The following is a 23,894-nucleotide window of genomic DNA, read 5'->3' on the forward strand; positions in this document are numbered from 1 at the left end:
GACACACAGGAAGCGTTATTATGTATGTAATTATTTGTACTTCATATTGATGTAGGTTCTGTAACGTGCCCTTTGTACTTTTACTGCTCAGTGATACACAACCATACACTAGGCACAAGTAAGATCTTATACGTACTGGTGGTCTGAAGACTTTTCACCTTGCTCCCTTACTATAACAACTCCTGTTCATCACTGCAACGCTTTTTACTTGTTCTCAGCCTAGCTTGCCTGCACAAGAAAATAAGAGTTATTTTTTACTATTATTATTTTTTAAATTGAAAAGCTTTATTTGAGAGATTTAAAAAAGAGGCAAATTTATTTTCCAGTAACATCTTGACCAATCCTTGTAAAAGATGCCGGTATTTCATTAAACATTTGCAAACGTCACTGGGGGGGGGGAGGGAGTTAACTCTTTATTTTGCAGTCTTTAAAAGGAATCTATTCTAATGAATATATAGAAATTCATCATAGATAGTAACTGTTAGAAGTTGGTCTTACTTCCTATAACCATTTGGGTCTATTAAAACACACAATTAGATCTAGAAAATGACAAACGTGAGTCATTAGCTCTGAGGCACAGAACTGCCAGGCAGGCAGCCATGACCAATCCAGAAGTATTTAAATCTCCGGGTGTTAAAAATAGGCATAGTAAAGACGTCACTAAATTTAAAATAAATCTGTTGCAAAATGTAACTCCAGTTAACGTGTCATGTCTTGTGAGGTTATTGCTTTAGGGCAACATGAGTGTAGACCCATGGCTAGTAAATGGCTTTACAAAGGGAGTTTTTAACATAGAGAGGCCTAAAGCCTGGTCATTTTAAGAGTGCAGCGTGCGCTGTCAAGAAGCAGTGTTTGCTGGCAGTTACATTGCTGTTTTTCTTTCTAGGGGGATGCCAAAAGTCTCCTTGCCTCTGAGAACGTGAGCACTGGCCAAAAGTTGGACTTTGCAGATACTATGGTACAGCAGAAGCTGGATGAAGTAAAGGACCAAATCAAGCGGGAAATAAGGAAGGAACTTAAAATCAAGGAGGGAGCAGAGAACCTCAGGAAGGTCACAACGGATAAAAAGAACTTGGCATATGTGGACAACATCTTGAAAAAGTCAAACAAGAAGTTGGAAGACTTGCATCATAAGTTACAGGAGCTCAATGCACACGTTGTAACAGACCCAGAAGATGTTGCAGGTACCATGCTTTGTGTGAAATGAGTTTTTCCTCTTAGCTTAGGTGAGCTGTATCCCATTGCACTTGAAAGGGTTGCTCTGGGAATGAGCAAATCCGTAGCTGGTGAGTTTGTTACTTATGTCTGCCTGTTTTGATTCACAAAGAAGTCTGCAGTCCCTTTGAGTTTTGTTTTCTGTATTTCATGACTGACTGATGATGCTCTAAAGACTAACTTAACATGTACCAGTTCTTCATGTTCAGTTATTACTGTATTTAAATGCTGTCTCAATCACTGACTTTCTCTCAGTTACGCTGTAGGCATCAGCATTAGCACACCTTTTTATGCTAGGGCAGGGGGGGGAGTGTAACAATTGTACTTAAAAGTTGTTGGCTTATTTTTAAACTGAAATCTAACTTTCAGAAACTCTTTTACACCACTTACCAGACTAACTGAACAAGTATTTCTTGCTGTGGCAGCTATGTGTTGAGTCTTCAGGCTTTTCTTTAATGAAGCCACCCTTTTAAAGGTAACTTGAAATTGTTATCACAGAACAATTGTAATCAATAGTTTTAACTGGCAATTTCTGTGGCATGGCAGTGAGTTGATACTCATTTTGAATGTAGTTTTTCTAAAGTACCAGTCTTGGTATTTAAAGATGGAATGTTGTGTAAGTAAACAGTCCTTTTTCAGCTTTGTGGAATGAGATGTTGCCAGCCTGGAGATTTCACATTTCAGAGACTCTCCTTAGCAAAAAGCTAATACATGTGCACAAGCCATGGAAGATGATTGTGAAGTGAATGCCTTCAGAAGCTTGGGCAGTAGAATAAAAGACTGTACCATCCTTGTGAAGAAAGGTTGGTTACAGTGAGAATTTAGGGAAGTACTGGCAGGTACTTTCATACTATCTGGCCTGATGACATGCTGCAGAAGTGTCAAAGTGTCCGTGGTGGCCTGCACAGTGTTCTCTCTATTCTCTGCATTTTCGCTTTTGATCTTCACAAGACACAAAGGGCAGAGGGCGGCATAGTTGGAAGTAGTGAGGTAAGTAGTTGCTGCATCACGAAATGGGAATGAATACAGTAATGTGTGCCTCATAGATAGCCACTGGGCTTTTAGAAAGCATGAAGCACTGTCAGCTGAGGTTTATGAAAGCCTGCAGCAGTGTGCCTCCTTTTAAATAAATGGGAAGAGTGGAACAGAAAGAAAAGTGTATACAAAGTGTATATAGACTGAATGTAAGAATCTGTGTGGACATAAATCAGTGAAATGCATCTAGTAATAGAGCTTGAAAAATGGATGAGCACAGAATGCTCTTGTTAGAATGCCCTGTTCCAGTACAGCATTTTAAAGCTCTATCACAGTGAGTTAATGAGCAATATTGTCCTTGTGCGTGACTCAGGAAACGCAGTAAACCCTAAGAGAGCATCTCTTTACGATTTGTAAAGAGATGGTTTGTGTACAAAGACCTAAATGATGATGATGGGGGTTGGAACTGGGTGATTTTAAGGTCCTTTCCAACCCAAACCATTCTGTGATTCTATGTTCAGATCCTTAGTACACTTCTGAAAAGGCCAGCGGTGCCCCTTGCTTTTGTGAATAACTGTTAGCAGCCAGGCTCATCTTGCCCTGTATTCAAATACCAGGGACTTCATGGAAGGGATAAAAGATCAAGGTTGATAAGCTAATGTGCTTCTAGCTGCTTTTGTGTCTCTTAACTTTCATTCTGTTCAAAGTGTTATTGGTAGATAGCTTTTACAGTCTTACTTACTGAAATATGCAAGAAAAAATTACTAATCCTGTCGAGATCTTTATATTCCCTGTGTAGTATCCCATCAGGAATTCCTATATAAGACCCACTTTACAGAACATTGCATAACCTTCTGAAAAAAGCCCCAAACTTCAGTTCTTTTAATATCTCTCTTTAGATCAAAGATCTACAAGCACCCACCTCCAAAACTGAAACAGTTGAGGGTTTTATATTGTTTGCCTTGTAATTTAATTGGCTGTCTCCTCCCTCATTCATGGTCGTTAATTCATGGAGGAGAAAGCACTATCAGTAAACATTCTATCTGCCTTTAGGCTAATGGGTGCAAGTCATCTAGGTGATACTCTGATTTCTAATACTAAAGCCTTAGGTTTGAGTTAAGGTATTAGTGAGTTTGGCCTTTGCAAAATAAGGTTGGCAATAGAAAACTAATGATACGCCAGCTGTATGTGCTTATGTGTGTGTAAATACACATAATATTCAGCTAATACATAGACACATAGCCCTAAGGATCACTGCTATCTGATAGAAGATACCTTTGTGTAGAGGTCACAGGTATCTGCTTGGGAATTCTTGCTTTTCCTCAGGATCAACAGTGAATTTGATAACCACTTGCTGTTGAATATGGGAGCTCCCTAAATAAGTGCAATGTTTCCAGGGGTTAGCTTTACCCTAAGTTACAGCTTTTCACTTCAGCTTGTGTTTGACCTTCTTCTGGTCAGTCAGAGGCAGATGATTTTAAAAAAAGGAAGGAAATACATGGGAAATCTTTAGATTGTGCAGAGCCCAAATGCTGAAATAAGGTAAAGAGGGTTCAACAGCTGCAGGAGTCAAGGTCTGTGTCCTCTTTATGTATTTTGGGGGGTGGTCCTATGCTTTTCCCTGTCTTCCAGAGTATATTCTGTATGGTTTTGCAGGTTCTAAGTAGCAAAGTCAGGCATTGAGAAGTAACACTGAGAGAATCATTGCCTGTAAGATGATGATCTCTTTGACCTGTCAGGCCTGAACTCTGCAGCCTTTTGGACTGCTCTGTTGACTGGTTGAAAGGTCATTGTGGTAACTTGCAACAGTCATTTAATCTTTCCTGGTTCCTGTATCTGAAAAGTGGGTGTGAACATACAGTTGTAAAGCGCTCCAGATTTAGAGCTGACAAGTGCCATGCAAGCTACTGTGACTCTTACTGTTGCTTATGGTATCAAGCCGTAACTTACATTAGTTTTTTAACACACCACTAATTTGTAGTGTATCTTTTTGTAATCAGCACAGTGTAACCAATACACATTAAAACCATTAAATGTAGTGTTAATGAATCTACTGTAGGAAAATATGTTTTAATAACATTCCATTTTAAGCAAGTTAAGATGTTTTGGTGCCTAGAGCTGAAAGCTTTCCATGTCCTAATGCCATAGGAAATTACTTTCACACCTATTTGAAGAACTGGTATTAAACCTTAACCAAAACATACAGTTTGCCAAAAAGCTGCATTACTGAATGCGAGGGTAGATTTGGCAGCAGATGTATGATTTAGAAACAGCATTTAGCATAACATCTGTTTACTTACCACTACGGGGTTGCTGGTGAATCTAGATTTGGTTTAGAAGTGAGACTTTGTACCCAGGTCTGCCCTTATCATGCAGTGTATTAGTCATACTAGGATGCAGAGGCAGAGCACTTAGAAAAGAAGCAGAATGCAGCAACACAGAGTGAGTAGGACAAGCCTAGTGACCACTACTGCTGAGAATCTCACAGATTTACTTTAATGTGTAATACAATATGGGGACAATCACTTCAGCCTGAGAAAGGAAGAAAGTCTGTCTCTTGAAAACATACTTCTGTACAGTAGCTCAGATTAAATTGTTATTCCTTTCATGTGTCTAAAAAGTAACAATAGAGATTGAGGGGTTTAATATGACTCAGTGAGGTGTAAGATTGAAACAGCTCACCTACAGTGAGTCACTGATTTAATTAGGTATGTAGTTGATAAGTAGGATATCTATAGATAAGTGTGATATCTATAAATTGGGAAATGAATCTGATCCATAGAGCTGATGTAACGGTGGATAGGGAGGTGCGATGATAGAAAAACCTTTGAGGGAATTGAGACTGGATAAAACGTGGAGAACATAAAATCCAAGGGACAAGTTCATGCCTCTTACATTCTCCTAACTTCTGAGCTATCTACTTTACATCAAGCTGTAGGGGTCACAAAAAACATAACTTATTTTGTTTAAGAATATGAGTAGCTGACAGGGGGGAGAGACTGTTGTGTGTGGGCCTACAAATGGTGAGGTTAATCTGTCAGGCACCAAAGTGTCCATATAAGACCAATTACTGGAAACTAGTAGAGGTAGTGACTTCTAGACAGCAGACTCCACCTGCAGGGCTCGTATCCATAGGAATGTCATGGTAACTTTTGGAAACCTTAATGTGGAATAATATTACTGAAGCAATTTGAAACCATCTCCTGGCACTTGTTTAGTAGTTACTGAATTGAAATGCGATTGAACTTCAGGAGTTTTCAGGAGGTCAGTGCTAGATGTTCTCTGAGTGCAGAATGTCCACTGCTGCCTTGGACTCACTGATGGCTTAGTTCAAGTGCTGATGCAACCATCTGACTCCCTGAGAAAAGCCCCTCTCTTCCCCCCCTCCAGAAGTGCCTAAACATGCACCATAGGTATCTCTGTTGGGTATGATGCTGAGGCTAACTGCAGTTAAATATCCTCAAATAAGATTAAAATTAACTATTTACCAAAGTGCACTTGCTGCTAATGGAGTAGCTTAGCAGCGTGCTGCAGGACCATCTGGGAACCCGAATTCAGAGGGTTACATGGGGCCCTGGATCTCACACTGGGCTTATTGGAGAAATAGCATCTGGGGAAGGGTTCCCAAAGGAATGAGCAGCAGGCTCAGAGAAGCAGAGTTGTGTCAGTACTCCAACAAGTATCATTTAGATGGGAGCGCTGGTAAAAGGTAATTTAGAAGTAAGAAGCTTTTGCTAGTGAGCACTATGCAAAGACTCAAACTGAAAAGCTTTGCAGAAGAGCAAAGATCAGGGTTAAGGTAGATGTTTTGGACTGAAAACTGCCATTGTCCTTATGCAATCCAGACATCTTAAAAAATTAAACTCAGTTAAACCATCACTATTAACTTATTTTAAGCCTTATGAGTATATTCTCATGAGAAGAGGCTATTGCAGGTGCTGAGAAGCAGTGCTGCAGCTTTTCCATCAGCCTGGATGTGTGCTAACAAGCTGCACAAAACTCATTGGTGTTAAGCAACAACATTCATAGGTGTTCAGCAAAAATAACACGAAATACATCTGTTACTTCACTTGATATTCACGTAATAGGAAAAGCTGTTGGTAAACTTTTATTTTCCTTTAAAAAAAAAAGGAAAGGAATCTTGGTTAAGAAACCATTTTGTTTCATGTCTGGGAGTTCAGCAAGCAACTATTAATGCCTGAAGGCAAAAATGGATTTCTTCCTAGCAATTAGTCCATACTTCAGAAAAGTTTCCTTTGCTGCTGGTTACTAATAAAGCAGAACCATTTAAAATACTAATAGCAGAACCATTTAAACTAAATGGTAGAGGGTAGTTTAGGTCCACAAGTACAGACCAACTCTTGAGATGACCCAGGTAAGTGATGTGGTTACACCTTCACAGTGGAGACACGCTGAGGGAGATAATAACAGCTGCCTGGGCAACCTGAGCCGTGGTATCTCTAATTAGTCCTTGACTTGCAACTTGAGTGTTGTTTTAATGCAAAGGAAGGCTGCCTGTGTGCATCTTGAAAAGCTGTGAAAACAGACTGCAGGAGCCCCACAGTCTTCCCAGGGAGCATCAGAAGGCTGGGATCTTTGATTGGTAGAAGCCTGCATCTTAAATCTAAAGTTGGTAAATATTCATTTGGACCATTAAGCTACTTTACAAGGAGATGTGACACTGGGACTTTCAAGTTTCACGTTTGTTCTACTTTTGAACAGATTATTAGGTGAGGATTAGTTGAATGTGAAGACATAAGTGAGAGGAGAGCACGTCGTTAATCTTTCTTTTATTAAGAACAGATTTGAGGTAAAGCTGTTCAAATGCAGTTTCACAGAGAAACCGAGCCAAAACACTGGGGAAGGTTGAACGACAAAACAGATGAGGGATAACACAGAATTGTTTTATATATTTTTAAATGTGGTAGTTTCTGTGCTACTTTTAAGTAGTGAATATGCAGTAAGAGGCCTGAAGTGAAGAGTGAATTAGCAGCAGAGGAAATAAAAACTTCTCCTTTCATGCAATCCGAATGTAGCCTCAGCAGAGTTTGCAATTTAGGAGGAAATTACACAGCAAACTTGAAAGTAAAATATATTAAATCTCAAAAACTAGTTACCAGAAGCTTCTAGAGAACCAATATGAAATGGCAGATGTCTCTCCATTGCAAGTTACTAGTGCAATGCCTGTGTTTTCTAAGAATTGAGGATTTCAGGGACTTGATCCATCATCCTAGTTTTAATTCAAGGAAGACTGATTAAAGTTGGAAAAAAGATTATACTGTTGGTATCGGGTAAATTTTATCTTCCAGGAGACAACTAATGTCATTTGGCCATGGAGAAGGTATTCTCTCAGTTGTTAGGGTAGAAGAAATCAACAGCAAAAAAATAAGTCTTACAAGGGACATAATTTATCCTCTTTTACAAAAATGTTGGAAGAGAAGCCATTGAGACTGTTAGGGAAGATAGTCAGCTGAAAGCGCAGTTGTGTTGGAAATAGTGAAGTACTAGGAAGTAGTCCCGTGGCCATTTACTTTCAGTTCACTGACAGTTCATGTTGCAGAAGTTAAAATGTGACCCAGTGATTAATAGACTTTTCTGGAGGAGGATAGAAAAGAGAAGGAGTTGGACCGTATAACTCGATTGATAAAACTAACTTGCATTCCATTATATTAATGCAGCAAGATGGAGATCTAAACACAGTGATGTTGTCAAAAGAAAAATCCTTATCCTTCCTGCAGATCACAGTTGTTCAATAACCTGTCTGCCTGGATATCCAGCTATCCCAGGATTCTGTTATGATTCCAGAGCAAAGTATCGTTCAGCTTTATGAGTAAGGAAGAGGCTCATTTTATCTAGTCCTAATTTTGACATGAACAGTGCAGTGTTCACAGATCAACTCAATATCTGTATTTAGAGCGTGCTCATTAGCATTGAATATCATTGTCCAGATTTGGTTTTAAAACACTTAGATTTGAAATTGGGAGTGTAAGAAAGCTCAATGGGAAACTGCATTTTTAATTGACTCGAGACATTCCAGAGGAAAGAAGGCTCCTTTGAAACGAAAATAGACCTAGCTGCAAACCTGCCTATTGTACCACTCCCGGAAGTGATTCATGTGAATTAGGACATGTGTAGGAGTCACTAGGCTTTCGGGAGGCTTTTCATGTTAAGGCGCATTTGCAGTGCTGCTGCAAAGTAGCTCTGGAGAGGAGGGTCAGTCTTAATACTTAAGTATGGTGTTCCAGCTCTGTTTAATCTGTAACTTCATAGAATAGAGTTTAAGGTGGGTTTTGGGGGTGGGGGTGTGGGGTTTGGTTTTATTATTCTTTTTTCTTTCCTTTCCTTTTTCCAGCACACATTACATCTTACCTTTCATTCCCAGATTGTCCCAGGACTCCTGATACTCCAAATAGCGATCCTCGTTTTTCTACTAACAACAGATTGATGGCCTTAAAGAAGCAATTGGATATAGAACTGAAGGTGAAACAAGGAGCAGAAAATATGATACAGATGTACTCAAATGGCTCTTCAAAGGTAAGGCTTTGGAATTTGAAGACCATAAAATGCCTGTGGATTTTCATATTGCTGTGGTGTGAATGTGCAATGTATAAACAGTATGCAACTTCAGTACTTTGGGGTATATTTGTTGTTAAATGGCTATGTCAAACCTGCTACAAATTCTTATCCCCCTTTTTTTTTTTTGTTGTGGTTTGATACCCACTTAAGTGATTGTTTGATCAATTTGTCCACATGCAGTTCAACCTAAGTAACAAATCCGGCTTACTAAATTTAGTACATCTAGTAACCTTTCATCGGGTGCGATTCACTGAGCAGCAAAGCTTGCCATGACACCGACTGGTACCTGATGCTTTTCCCAGCTCCACGAAACAAAAACCTCAAGCAAACGAAAACCCATCAGTTTAAAGTTGTAACGTGCATGATAATTACACAGAATTATTACACAGAATTGCCAGCGTGCTTCTGAGATGGTCATTGAGTTGTAGTTGGCAGTAAAAAGAGTTATACCCAGTATTTGTTTTAGTAAGATGTGTATAGTATTCTGATCAAGTTGTTAAAATCTGCGTTACTATGCATGCATATAAGATACATTTATGTGTGTGTATATATATATAGTATACTTTTACAGAAGTGTGATATTCTAGAGATAGCATCTGCTAGCATCAAGAGAGTAAAAATAAAAGCACTCTTATTTCTAGATCTCAATTTCAAACACGTGCTCACTTGCTCTCTTTCTCAGTAGCACTAGAAGCTTTCGAAGGAGGCAGGGAGAAGTGTTTGTTAACCCCGAAATGGGTTTGACTTATTGCATAGTCCAAACTATGTAATAAAATCCAGCATACTCTTAAGAATCCCCTAACTCAACTGCAAGACAAGCCTAACCTTTCATATGGGGAAAAAACCACATACAACCCCCAAAAACAACCAACCAAACCAAACTAGAAACCAAGACCCCCTCATCCCCCAACATGTATTTTATAAGTATAAGGGACTCAGGGTTCTCAAATGAGGAAAAAAGGGGATCCTCTACTTAACTGCTCCTGCACCCTTTGTTAGTTACTCATTACCTGTTCTTTCTGCTTACTTTTACTAAATCATTAAGGAGATGAATTTTCAAACTAAGGGGAAACACAAGCTGAGATCTAACACTGTGTAGGAGCTTGGTTAGATGTTTCTGTGTCCAGAGAGTAGTAAATAAAATTGAAATGCTTTAAGTTCTTGACTGAGGGAGCAACACCTAGCTAGGTCAGTGAACACACTGGAAAGAAGTGTTTGACTTGAAGAGTAGAAATCTGTCAACTGCATTGCTACCCCTTACAACTGATATTAACCAGAAAGTGTTGGAAAGGAGCTTAGTGTGAGTGAATTTCTGCTCGGGATGGGTGGAGAGGCAAATCACTGTGTATCTGCCTGCTGCATGACTTAGACATTGGAAAAATGACAGTGAATGCTGCTCACTCCCAGAAAAATGAGGTTAGACTAGGTGGGACCATAGGTGTCATCAAGCTCATTCTGTCCCTGCAGCACCTCTGTGGAGCCAGCTGGTACTCTGTAGCCTTATCTGAAAGTGACCTGTACCCTACTAGCCTGGGGCAGATGGAAAAATATCTGGAGTGCACCTTATGACTAAGGGCCTGGGAATGCTGTCCATGCACCACAGTCCCTTAGCTCCTGGAAACCCTGGAGTCTGCATCCTCTGGGGCCATGTACTTAACATCAGGTGCACTTAAAAATAATAACCAGCTGACCCAACTGGATCAAAAGACATACATGAGTTATGTGCCTAATAAACCCTCAGCAAGTAACCTTATAACAGCCTGAAAAATCTTAACTAAACACTCAGGCTGTAATAGTAGACATCGTAGGCAGGCTTTGATCAGACTAAGTAAAAAGGATAAATTCTGGTTTGCTTTAGGATTGAGGCATGTAATTAAAATTGATGATTGAATCTTGTATTTGCAATTGGTAAATGCTTAAATCAGCCTACCAGACTGGGTGTATATAGTAACTGGGTTGGGAAGAGCAAGCTGGAAAACACAAAAAGCATTGCCAGCTGCTTCAACAAACAGGATGGAAATGGTGCGTATTCATTCTCTCATGGTCTTAATACTCAGCAGTGAGTTAATGTGGCAGGTTTAAACTGTAGGCCTGAGCATGGTGATTATGTTTTAAAAAAAAAGAGCTTAAAGCAACTCAAGTGTCTGGATGAGGTGGGCAAGAGGGGCAGGAAATTCCCAGTGTGAATCCAAGCCTGGTAATCCAGAGTGCTTTAAAAAGTAGTCACGGGACCTTTTAAACATGTTAAACTCTGTCATGACCTTTATTCAAGTGTACTATATGATCTACTTCCAAATATGTTGTATTATTTTCAGGCCTAAATTGAATGGAGGGAGGTCATCATTTGTTTCCTAAAAATGAGGAAGCAGTCTGTTAATAAACCCATCATCTCAGAAGGTTTTCCCTCTGTACTTACTCTACTTGCTTCAGTCACATTCAGCTCAACCTATTCGGACTTAAGTGTTTCTTAGATACTGACCATCTTTGCTTGGACTTGGGTGGATTCTCTAAGATCCCTTGACAGCTTTGCAGATCAGTTTTACAGGCACTGTCAGTTCTTCTATGCTCAGGAGATGCCTTGAAATGCTTTGTATTCAGCCTCCAGCACTAAAAGAGCCACTGAGTATAACACATCCATGCTGGTTCTCGAGAAGGGATTTTTTGTCTCTTGAAAACGTAAGGATATCTCTATAATCCTGAATTGCCTCCATTCTACACATTGAAGGGCTGATATTGCCCCTGAGCAAGCAAATCCATTGCAGTAAGAGGATATGAGGGACAATCAAGAGGAGCAAGATCAAAGATAAGATAAAAGTGAAGATACAGACCAAGAAGCACAGCATATTCGTACCTCAGAATAATGCATGGATAATGTTTAAGACAGGATTCTAGAGTTGCTTGCCATCTATATTAGATGCAAGGTCATAGAGGAGCTCCGTGAAGGTAAATTTCTCAGCATACTGATTTTTCTCATACGATACTTCATGGTGCTAGTGTTTCTAGCTCTGAGTATGTGTGCTACACCGCAGTTCTTTGTCGTGGTTGTGGTAAGGGGAAGAACTGAATTTCTTTAACTTCTTAAATAATTGATAACTTCATTATAAAATTAAAAATATAAGTAAAACCATGTCCACGGGAAAGTAACTTATTAATGAGGTTATAGAGTGGCTACAAAATGAGTTAACCAAAATACCCTTTGGGCTATAACTAGTGCGATGCTCATCTACACTGCCTACTGTTAACTACTGTGATTGATTAGTGCTGCACAGACAGGACAAATAGACTGCCTTACACTTTCTTATACCCCTTTTTTTTGTTCTTACTGCAAGTCAGATCACCTTTAAGTTACCTGGTAATTCCCAGAACATAGAGAGAGCGCCATGCAGCAGGCATAGAAGCACATGCATAGCTCCACAGCCAAGAACCATCTGATAAGCCATTGGAAGTCAGTTCTCCAGTTGCTGGAAGATAGAAAATGGTATTATCAGTTAGTTTGAAAGTTCCTCTTCAGAAAGGTTCTCTTCTAAATTGGTTAGCTTCATTTAGATGAAAAGTACTGCACTCTTAAGTTGCCGATGAAATAGCTAAGGAAGTAACCTTCATGTATTATGTATTTATTAATGCAAGACAATCTTCAGCTTTGATTTGTTCAGGAAAACATACAGCAGACTTATTTAGAATGTGCTATGTAAGCTAACTTCCTTAAGCTAAATCGAGTATCAGCTCAAGTGAATTAGTACAGTGATTCTTACATGGATTTAGTAGAGCAATTTTGTCTATTAGAAGAGTTCTCGTCATACAGTAAATTTGAGTCTTCATAAGGTGAAGGTATTTTGCACATAATATCTTGTCCTTTCTTTAGTATCGGCTCACAAAACATTAATCCACACATGTAATGTTGCTAAATTGTGTCTCCTTTATTCAGATAGTTTTCATGGGAGTAGCTTATAGTCTTTAATCAACCAGAACTAACTTAATTTCCCCTAATACCCTAATGTGGTTAGTTGTATCAGTCTGCTATACCAAATGAAGTGCATACATTTAGTTCTTGTTCCTAAAGCGTGTCAGTTTTGAACTTTCAATGTGTTTTATTCCATGAAGAGTTTATGATTTTGACTTGTTTGTTTGTTTGAATAGGATCGGAAACTTCTTGCCACAGCTCAGCAGATGCTCCAGGACAGCAAGACGAAAATAGAAGTTATAAGGATGCAGATTCTTCAGGCAGTCCAGACCAATGAATTGGCTTTTGATAATGGTGAGTGAATAGAAAAGAAATATGAATCATTAGCAACGTCAGGATGCCACGTAGATAGGAACCCATATGCAAACAGCGTTACCATAAATTTCTAGTAGGAATGTTGGACAAAGCTTGCATAAGCCAAAAACAGTCAGAGACCAGGCAAACCATTGTGTGTGCTAGGATGCCAAATATATCTCACTTGAAGCAAATCACCTTGAACTTAATGAAGAGAAATACAATGTCTCTTCATTATCCTTTTCATACTTTATGCAGTGCATTTTTGCTTTATGGTCCTTCGTTCTCCCTTCATGTGTGCTTTCTTTTATCTTAACAACAACTAGTAATTTTCTTTAAAGCATATAATCTTTTCACTATCCTAAAACCCAAAATCTGACGCAGGTGCAAAGCCTGCTTGTCATACTGAAATAGATTGACTTTATTATTACTAATGAGAGCACAGATGGAGGCGAATTTTGGCTGTCTTTATGGGTGTTTAGGCTAGATGAGTAGTAAACAACTTTAAAGAAAAAAACCTGTTTTTAAAATGTCTTGAAATACTCATGGTGCATTTCAGAAGTAGTTTTAAACTTGCATTTCTTTGGAAATCTTTAAAAAAGAACTAAAAATACCCCTGAGCTACAATAGCATGAGTGGAGTATAGAATTGTGGGCATATCAGAACATCTCTGAGTCTTGAACTATATTCATATGCATTCCTGAGTATTGAAGTTGTATGACAAAGCTTGTCATCAGGTGCTGGATATATCCCAGATAGTGAAAAGCTTGTGTATGTGAGAGTGTGAGGTAGGGGTTGTTTTTTTGTTGGGTTTACACTTTTATGACACTTCTGGCGTTTTTTAACACCCCATCTTAGCCCCTGTATTACATATATTGTTTGTTCAAAAGAAAAAGAAAGGTATTCCAGCTAGAAGGGTCTTTCAGGTGTCTTTTTGTGTTCCTACTACTCTTAGAGCTTTAAACAGAAAATATATCCAGGAAACTTCCTAGTTCTGTTTTAAACACTGTAAGGAGTGGACATTACAAATCACTGGGGAAGGCAGCATATGGGACCTCTTACATTCTCTGTGCTGGCAGAAGCCAGATTCCCTGGGATTTCGTGTGAAGCAGAAGGATTATCAGAAAGCAATCAGGGATCTACTTAGCTGCAGGGTAGTTTGAAAGATAAATCCTCAGAGCATGATTCAGAAACGTGGAAGTCTCAAAACCCCCTTCTTGCCAGCTGAGTGATGGCTTTTGTCCCTTAACTCCCCTGAAGACATGTTCTTCTCTCACATCCACTAGCAATCACAGCTCTTCAAGGAGGAGGAGGATTTATTGGATTTTATTGGATTGAGGCCCTGATCAGTTATTTCTTCCTTCAAATGCAGATGCTTAAAAGCTCACTGTTGCTTTTATGACATACTTCAAACTTTCCTTTGGAATACCAAACCTGCATCTCCTTTCTTTTTGCCCTTTTTTCTTTCTGTTTTCTCCCCTCTATTTATATGGGGGAGGAGTTAGTATTAAAGAAATTAAGCCTGGGCATGGTCTTCATTGAAGATGGTTTGTTTGTATCTCTGCAGCAAAGCCTGTGATAAGCCCTCTTGAACTCCGAATGGAAGAATTACGGCATCACTTTAGGATAGAGTATGCTGTAGCAGAAGGTGCAAAGAATGTGATGAAATTACTTGGATCTGGGAAGGTCACCGACAGAAAGGCACTTTCAGAAGTAATTTACGTCATTACAATTTCTGATACTTTTATTTTAAAATGCTCTTTCAAGGCAAAAAAAAATATGAAATATTTCATTAATTTTTCTTGTTCTAAGAAGGCTCAAGCAAGATTTAATGAATCAAGCCAGAAGTTGGACCTCTTGAAGTATTCACTGGAACAGAGATTGAATGAACTTCCTAAAAACCATCCCAAAAGCAGTATTATTATAGAGGAGCTTTCATTGGTCTCTTCACCCACATTAAGTCCTCGTCAAAGTGTAATATCTACTCAGAACCAGTATAGTACACTGTCCAAACCAGCAGCTTTAACAGGTAGGATTCATGGAACCATTTTTTCCTACTTCATTCAATGGTTTAAAACAAGTCTTTAATGCCAACTTTATTTCTTTCTGGACGTGTTTCATTGTTGTTCTTTTCCTAGACAAAGGCATTTAGAATTTCCAAGTGTCTGTGCACCAAAACAATGCAGATAAGTTTCTTTGATTTATTTATTGACCTTTTTATAATCCTATTGAAAAAGTGAAGTTAGGTCACTGTGGAATGGTACTGCTAGCGTTTACCTAACGCCTTTCATCTTTGGATTATCAAGAACTTTAAAAGGTGGGTAAATTTATCCCTATTTTACAAATGGGGAAACTGAGGTGCGGAAGGGTTAAGTAAGTGACTTGCCCTGGTCATACAACAAGAGCTGGAGATAGGCACCCAGCTTTCTCCCAGTCCCTGTTTTACCCACTGGACCACACTGGCTTTCTAGAAGGTGACATTTGTGCTAAAAGTATCTGCTAAACAAATACTTTTGACTACTTGGGAGTATGTTACTTTACTAAACTTACTTAATCAGTGGTCGTATAAGAATTCCTAGTACAGATAGGTTTGGTGTTTTGTTTCCATTTTACATGTAACTATTAATGGAGTAAGTTTATTACAAAAACAATCTGTAATTCAAATGTTACTCTCCTTATACCTGGATAATTGAACCCAGAATCTAGTTTTGAAGTACTGTGGGGTTATATTTTAAAAGAAAAAGAGGAACTCTTCTGCAATAACAAGAAAAAGGAGCGAGTCTACTTGTCCTCCATTTTGGTTCAGTGAGACACGTAGCAAAAAGCATAATACATAATCATGGGTCAGGTGCATTATAGTGACAAATAATTCCTCTTTAAATGTAATTTACTGATGCACATGAACCGTTTGTAATGGAGTTATCAAACCAGAGCTACAAGCTTCTGAAGTTCTTCATAGTTTCACTTTCATAATGGCTACACAAAGAGGTTTTTGTATTGAACTGGATTTAAGTGAACGGTGTCTTTGTGTTTTGCCTCTAACTCTTTGTGAAAAATAGATCAGTGCTATGTCATTTTAAAGTGCATCAACAGATCTTTCTGTCCTTACATAAGATTACAGCCTTTCTGCTTTTTATTTATGTATTTATTTATTTCACCCCCTAAACAGAGTTTGGGAATAAAGCATTCTTTTACCTTTTAACCTGTTTCGGGAGCCAGTAGCATCTCTTCGTCTTCATAGCCTAATACTTAGAGGTCATTTAGAGCTGTTAGTTCCCTGTGGGATGGGGATTTCTTCTCTCTCAGTCTGGTTTCTTGATACCTGTTCTGTGGGCTAGAATGTTGCCGGACCATTTTTAGGTCAAGTCTGACTTAAGTTTCTGTTCTAAAAGAGTACTTTTAAAGTTTCACAGTTAAGTACATGTGCTGTCAAAAGAACAGTGTATTTGGGAGCTGCATTTCTGGTGACAGTATGATTATGAACTGGCTGATTTCACCACTTTAATAGTTAATTTTGTTGGTGGCATGCTGTCACAGTTTTACAGATGCTATCTTGTGCAGGATGAGGTAAGCCTACCGTTCTGTGCTGCTGGAGGAAACTCTCTTAAATTAGAACAGCAGCCTCTAAACCTCATTTGGTTAAAGATGTAGAAAACTCTGAAGAGTAGCTTCTTGTCTCAGCTTCTATAAATCCAGATTCAGTCAAGTTAGAACAATTCAGTGATTTTTAGGTAATGTACTAACTTAAATTTGCCTTTAGCATGCAGCAGACAAATGTGATTTCTGAGTGCATCTGAAACAAATTCATAGTTTCAATAGTCAATGTGTTAATTACCAAAGCAACGTATCTAATATTATTTGGTTATATAAAGCTCATGGAAAAATTGTTATTGTCCCATCTGCAAGATCCATCATTTCAGTGAGAAACTTAAGATTTGTCATCTTAAAAGGTGACATTGCTTACAGCTTGAACCCGAGGCAGTTAGGTTCTCAGGTGGAGAAAGCAAAGATACTTCTGAGACACAGAACAAAAACTTACTTTGTGTCATTTTGGTGAACTGCTGCTCCTTCTAGGAGGTCGAGTCCCACATATTTGACTTTTAATGCTTAATTTCAGTATATTTGTCTAAGATCTGTCTTTTAATTTCATCTGATATTTCTGTTGTAGCCTGTGGGGATCAGAACGTGAGCTATTGCCATAAATCAGTCGTTAGTCATTCACTTTGTTTACTCAGTAACAGAAATCTCTGATAAATCCCTGTCTGTCTTGTTCTAGGTACCCTGGAAGTGAGGCTGATGGGCTGCCAAGATATCTTGGAAAACGTCCCTGGCCGATCCAAAGCCACCTCGATTACGCTACCTGGTTGGAGTCCAAATGAAGCCAGAACGTCTTTCATTGGCAGAACCAGTAAAATTAAAAGTGGGAGCAGCAGAAACCTTCTGAAAACTGATGACTTGTCCAGTTCAGTATACCCTTCCTTCTCTTACTGTCATGCATTTATGTTTCAATGTGCATGCCCTGTTCTGTAATGTAAAATGCTACACTGATATGAAGCTTTAAACTTACCTGTTTCTTCGTCTGTTTAAAAGGAAAAGGAACAAGAACACAACCACACTATTGTGCCCACAAGAACCAGTTTAAATATGAGATTACATTTCTAAAGGAAACTTTACTGAAGATTTTTTGTTTCTGGGAAATCCTCTTAAAGATTTAAGCTGAGTTTGTGTGCTTTACTTACAGATGAAGTCTGTGCTGTACTGAAGCTGGATAACACTGTGGTTGGTCAAACTAGCTGGAAGCCTATTTCCAACCAGTCCTGGGATCAGAAATTTACACTGGAACTAGACAGGGTAAAAACGTGCTCTCACTTCACTGACAGCCATAGTTGACTCTTACATTAATTTAATGTTGCCTGTTTTCTTTTCCTCTTGCTGTGTTATGTTCAAGTTTGAGATGTGTGAGTATTCCCATCCTTAACAGAATGAGCTCCCAGGGGTTAAGCTGTTACACGGGGCTGGCACTCCTGAAATGTTACCTTTTCTGCCTCTAAACTGCCATATCTTTTTGGCCTCTGATAGATGGTGCTTAAATTCTTATAAGGATCATCAACTTCTCCTTATGTATCAGTAAATTCCAATATCAGATAGTTTGGATGTTTTGGTAAAGCCATGTCCTAGCATTTTTACAGTACTTCTCTAAAAGCGGCACTCCTTTGAAGTAACAGCTCTGCATCTCTGTCCTTGAGTTGCTAGATCTTACAGTTGCACAGAGGTAACTCTTGCAGAACAATCACCAGTAAGTAATTTCCTGTGTATATGTTTCCTGTCGTAGTCACGTGAGTTGGAAATCTCTGTTTATTGGCGTGACTGGAGATCTTTGTGTGCAGTAAAGTTTCTGAGGTTGGAAGATTTCCTGGATAACCAACGGCATGGCATGTGTCTCTATCTTGAACCCCAGGGTACTCTGTTTGCAGAGGTGAGAATATTTCTTTCGAGCATGTGAGCATACTTACAAGTATTATATTGCAGGATAGTTAAAGTAGTCTTTCTTAAACTTTTAAGAATGCATTTTGTCCTGAAACTTGAATTTTAACACCCCTTATCTATCTGACCTGCAGGTTACGTTTTTTAATCCAGTTATTGAAAGAAGACCAAAACTCCAGAGGCAGAAGAAAATCTTTTCAAAACAGCAAGGTGATTGTTTAATATAAACACTTAAAGCTTAAAAAATGATATGGATCTGTGATCTCTTTTATGCAGAGATCTAATATTTACCTGCAAATAAAGCTGTTGATAATCAGGGATATGGCATTGCATTTAGAAATGTTTTGGTTTAGAATTCCTTATTATGCAGTAACAGTTAACAGTGAATAATTAGGAATTGATAAGGAATATGACAAATTCAGTTTGTTCTTCATAAACCGATTAATATGAATTTATGTTTTTAATTACAGCTTTTGGTAATAAGGAAATTACTTGCACTGTTTTCTTTTTCCACGATATCCATAGGCAAAACATTTCTCAGAGCTCCTCAAATGAATATTAATATTGCCACTTGGGGAAGGCTGGTGAGAAGAGCTATTCCGACAGTAAATCACTCTGGCACCTTCAGCCCTCAAGCACCAGTGCCTGCTACCGGGCCAGTGGTTGATGCACACATTCCTGAGCTAACACTGCCAGCCAGGTAGGGGAATAGCTACTGTTTCTAAGTACTTTTTAAGAGCAGTAGTAACAGTGAAATGCTTATGCCCTAATTGAGGTAACGGATGTCAAATCTATTTACTCTGCAAGACTACAGACCTTCCAGTGTGTTAATTTTGCTCATCATTTTGTAGACAGATCCACATGCACAGATTTGTTTTTAGGAGGAACCTACATAACACGCACTTTTCAGTTGGTTTTTGTGCCACTAAAACAATCTCTGCTGTACACTGAGGAGTTATTTATTTCCTTGCCAGTGACTCTGCTGTAGCCAAGTTGGACTTTGAACTTGAGCCTGAGCCACCACCTGCTCCACCACGAGCATCTTCCCTTGGGGAAATATGCGAGTCTTCCTCTGAGATTAAGGCTCCTGATGTGCCATCTCAGGCAAGTAACTAAGTATTTTGGCCTATACTTTAACAAGGTTGCAATATTGGTGTCTCTGTGATGGATTTCTCCCCCTATGTTTCAGCATATGCTCCCTTAACGTACACATACAGAATAGCCTCAACAAAATGCTCCAATTACTCCTGGCAGCAAACTGTTTCCATGGTTGCTGTGTTTAACTCTCCATGTCATTGGTTCCTCCACAGAAATAACAAAAGCCCCAAATCATTAATCAGGAAAAAAATGATTTTACTAACAAAAAGCAGACTGACTGGAGCAATAGGTTTCACCACTCTGTTAAAGCTTGTTTCTCTGTATGATCTTGAAGTCTACTATTTTAGCTTAGGTAATTCTTGTGTTAAGAATTTCACATGCCTCCAGTAAGATTTCTGCATTCATTTGCCTTCACAATCAGGTTTAAGTGTTCAGCCTTGTTTTTCTTCACAGGATGAAGTAACAACTTTTGACTTTGAAAATGGCAGAAATAGTATTGTCCCAAAACTCCAGCCTGAAATAATCTGTGAGTCTGATGCTCCCCGTTCAGACATAAAATACACCAACACCCGAGAGCCTGAAGACAGAAGGTAAAAATGCAGTGGTTTTGCTGTTGATCTGGATAATATTTCTTAAAGCTAACAAACTAAAAGATTTTTGACTGTGTTCTAATTTACATAGATCACAACAAAGATTTCAATTCAGTCTGAAGGATTTCAGATGTTGTGCTGTACTGGGCAGAGGACATTTTGGAAAGGTAAATGTCAAAAGGCAATAGCAAATGTCAAGGCTTTATCAGAAACTGGGTATAGCTCTTAAATGAACGGCTTCTCTTCTGTTTTAGGTGCTGTTGGCAGAGTACAAAAACACAAATGAGATGTTTGCTATTAAAGCCTTAAAGAAAGGAGATATTGTTGCTCGTGATGAAGTAGACAGGTCAGTTTGTAAAATATGGATTCCATAAATCAACTGTTTTCTTTCTGCATGCAGCACAACTGTGAGCTCCACCAACCAGCAGTTAAAGTCAGTGCAAGAGCAGAGCAAGTTGTCATCTCCCTGTTTAGCTGGCTCCTGCAGACATGCAGTCTTTCTCCTGGTGCAAGGAGGGAGCAGTGTAGCCCAGGAATACTGATGGGTGTTCATGCCCCTCTTACCATGCCTGTGACTTGAAGCTGATCCTGTTGCTCATTTAGAGTCTCTTGCAATTTTTATTCTAATTACTTGTTCTGTAGAATTCTGTCACATTTCAGGAGTACCATGACTATGGTCTTTCTTTACTGGCAGAAACCCCTATGATGGTATTTCTCAGCCTGTAACATACTGTCCATCATATTTTCCCTTAAGTCCTGTTTATACTTTACTTTCTGCCCAAAACTCAGATTTTTCTTCACTTGGAAGTGAAGTGACAGTTACTGAACTATCTAGTTTTAGTGCAAGAAAGTGCTTTTACAACTGTTTAATAGTGACTCTATTCATTTGACTTGCAGGAAGAAAGGTAACTGCATTAAGAGTAAGCTAAGGATAAACAGTCTGGAATTAGATGTCTATAATATCAATACTGCTTTCCACTTTATGTATTTGGAAGGAGAATTGGCAGGATACAATTTTCATGGACTGCTTGGTTTCCTTGTTCATTGGTGAAAGTCAAGTGTGACTTTGTGGAAATCCTGGCATCAACTTAATGTGTGAGCAAGTATTAAAAACCTCTCTCTTGAAACAAAAAACGTTCTTATCTCATCCAAAGGCCTATTAGAGGAAAAAATGTAAGGTATCAATTGCCAACAGTTTCTGAGAGTTGAAAAAGTGTGGTTTCAAGCTGTAAATTTGTACTGACTTTCTGTTCGCAGCTTGATGTGTGAAAAGCGAATATTTGAAACTGTGAATAGCGTAAGACATCCCTTCTTGGTGAACCTTTTTGCTTGTTTCCAAACCAAAGATCACGTTTGCTTTGTAATGGAATATGCTGCTGGTGGAGATCTGATGATGCACATTCATACTGATGTCTTCTCTGAACCCAGAGCAGTGTGAGTATCCATCCCTTTTTGTGGCATTAAGTGAAGGGCATTTTGTTCAGCGGGTAAGAACTTTATCCCCACATGCCTCTTCATCAGGTCACTTCAGTGGATACTGTTTAAGAAGGGCCAGAGATTCTGTTTGTTTTAGAAGAAGACACATTCAGGTTTAATGTGCCTGAATCTACACTGAATTCAAAAATTACAAGTATTTAATGTCTGTAATACTCTTTCTAAAAAAAAAAAAGATTACATAAAATAGCAAAATGAAAAGCTAAAATAGCAGACAAGGCTAAAAAAAAGAAAGAAGCAGCCAAATTGGAAATCCTTCAATGCCCTGGCAGTGGATACTACAGAAAATTCATCCTCCAGGCCAAGCGAACATACTACAGCTTGAAAGCTGCAAGTTTAAGCATCTTTGCCATCTGGCTTTAAAAACTCTGACCTTGTATACAACTAATCAGTACTTGAAAAAACAATCAGTAATCTTTAGAGGATGATTTAATAAAAAAGATGGATAATAATGGGCTTTGCACTCTGAAAAGCAAGACTAAAATCCCTTGACATTTCCACTTCAACTTTTTCAACAGATTCTATGCTGCATGTGTGGTTCTTGGACTTCAGTATTTACATGAACACAAGATCGTGTATAGGTAAGTAGTCACTGACCTGTTCCCAACAGAGGGATTTCGGCTATCCTGAATAGTGCTGAAGGAACATCAGTGATGCAATTCTGTTCTCAAATGTTCATTTAGGGATTTGAAGTTGGATAACTTGTTGCTGGACACAGAAGGCTTTGTGAAAATCGCTGACTTTGGTCTTTGCAAAGAAGGTACTGGCCCTTAAGTTTTCCTTCTAGGGGAATTCTGCAGTCTGTCTTACTCTTGGCTGTTCCTTGAGACTTTTGGACTGCCAAATCCTTATCCTTTATCATTTGAAGGAAAAAAATAGACTGTACAATTGTGGGGATAGGGGGAAGTTCCTTGGTAGGGAAATAGCAGAAGCATCTGAGTGTAGCACTGGGTTTTTACTGACTTCTTTCAGTTGTGTGCATCCCATGTTCTGATTCCTACTTCATCATATCTCTGCTTATTCATAATTCATACTGCTGCATTTTTACAAGTTAGCAGAAAAAGCAGTGGTTTTCCTCATTCTGAACATGTTAACACTGTACAATGAAATGAAGTACCAATACATTCCATACCTTGCTCTTTTTACAAATTCATTATCTATTTAACTCTGAAATAGTTGCAACTCTAAGAATGTGGAAATGACATGCAAAGTATACTATTAGCTAAAATTGTGACATTTATCCCCAAAAGAAAGCCTTAATGATAGAAAGGTACGTTCAAGCATTCCATTACTGGCAACTACCTTTCAAATAAGACATAAAATAGAAGTAGCAATTGAAATTGCAATGTCTTTCTCAAACCTGTTTGCAGGGGGAAGATTTGGAAGGGTTTATTTCCTCCAATTTGTATGGCCTCTCCTCCATATGTTTTGCTTTTAGATAGCTTAAGAGGGAATTTAGTAAATGCAGTAGGTATTGAAACATTTACTGTGACTTGAGCTACAAACAAGTTCCATAAATGCTTGCTTTTCATTCACTGTAACTTTTCAGGAATGGGATTTGGAGACAGAACAAGCACGTTCTGTGGCACGCCAGAATTTCTTGCTCCAGAGGTGCTGACAGAAACTTCCTATACCAGAGCTGTAGACTGGTGGGGTCTTGGTGTACTCATCTATGAGATGCTAGTGGGTGAGGTAAGTTCTAGTAAGATACAATGGAGTCATTAATATGTGTTAAAAAGGTTACAAAACTCAAAATACTGGCCTGCCAATACATTCAGTGTGTCCTGCCTGTCACTGTTGCATCAATACTTGCATACCCAGTATGTATAGGCAGACCTGGTTTTACAGTGAGCATCTTAATGTGTTTCCTTAACAAGTATTAAACATTGAGCAGCTACTTACCTGATACTAGCTGCTGTAGTGCTATAGAAGTTGATGATCATGCCATGAGCTTGAATTATCAGCAGTTGTTGTAGAAGTGAAAGAGTTGTAGCTGGTCCAAGACAATGCTGTTTACCATTTGAATTACACCTGCACTAAAACAGAACACTCCAGTTCTGTGTAAATGAGCTGGTATAAATAATTACTCAGTAGTAACTTATTTACCTTGTGCATGCTGCCTTACCTTCCAGACCATTCTGTTCTAGTACCTCCCAGGTAGTGCAGGGATGGCTTATGTGCTAAAAGACAAAAATGCTTCTAGGGTG

At 38.8% G+C, this 23,894-nt stretch overlaps 1 protein-coding gene and 2 long non-coding RNA genes across 4 annotated transcripts in view; 2 read left to right on the plus strand and 1 right to left on the minus strand.

Moving 5' to 3' along the window:
- Positions 1-23,894, plus strand: part of PKN2 (protein kinase N2) — a 49,930-nt gene that overhangs the window by 22,949 nt on the left and 3,087 nt on the right. The window contains exons 2-19 of one of the 2 annotated variants that reach the window (XM_030495573.1): positions 887-1,184; positions 8,573-8,724; positions 12,904-13,021; positions 14,589-14,734; positions 14,834-15,050; positions 17,298-17,483; positions 17,763-17,872; positions 18,354-18,497; positions 18,640-18,715; positions 19,031-19,205; positions 19,480-19,609; positions 20,057-20,193; positions 20,285-20,360; positions 20,448-20,539; positions 21,451-21,627; positions 22,206-22,268; positions 22,371-22,447; positions 23,237-23,379. In XM_030495573.1, the coding sequence (XP_030351433.1) occupies positions 887-1,184; positions 8,573-8,724; positions 12,904-13,021; positions 14,589-14,734; positions 14,834-15,050; positions 17,298-17,483; positions 17,763-17,872; positions 18,354-18,497; positions 18,640-18,715; positions 19,031-19,205; positions 19,480-19,609; positions 20,057-20,193; positions 20,285-20,360; positions 20,448-20,539; positions 21,451-21,627; positions 22,206-22,268; positions 22,371-22,447; positions 23,237-23,379 (2,517 nt within the window). The remainder of the gene's footprint in view (positions 1-886; positions 1,185-8,572; positions 8,725-12,903; positions 13,022-14,588; positions 14,735-14,833; positions 15,051-17,297; positions 17,484-17,762; positions 17,873-18,353; positions 18,498-18,639; positions 18,716-19,030; positions 19,206-19,479; positions 19,610-20,056; positions 20,194-20,284; positions 20,361-20,447; positions 20,540-21,450; positions 21,628-22,205; positions 22,269-22,370; positions 22,448-23,236; positions 23,380-23,894) is intronic. The other variant, XM_030495574.1, reaches the window with a different exon arrangement.
- LOC115611917 lies at positions 1,191-6,931 on the plus strand. The gene is made up of 2 exons (XR_003992760.1): positions 1,191-4,979; positions 5,277-6,931. It is a non-coding gene; the product is annotated as an uncharacterized LOC115611917 (long non-coding RNA).
- On the minus strand, positions 20,101-23,769 carry LOC115611916. Its single transcript, XR_003992759.1, has 2 exons — positions 23,590-23,769; positions 20,101-20,180 (listed from the first exon to the last, which is right to left on the minus strand). It is a non-coding gene; the product is annotated as an uncharacterized LOC115611916 (long non-coding RNA).

Source organism: Strigops habroptila, chromosome 8, assembly GCF_004027225.2.
Source record: "Strigops habroptila isolate Jane chromosome 8, bStrHab1.2.pri, whole genome shotgun sequence".
In the NCBI taxonomy this organism is placed as follows: domain Eukaryota; kingdom Metazoa; phylum Chordata; class Aves; order Psittaciformes; family Psittacidae; genus Strigops; species Strigops habroptila.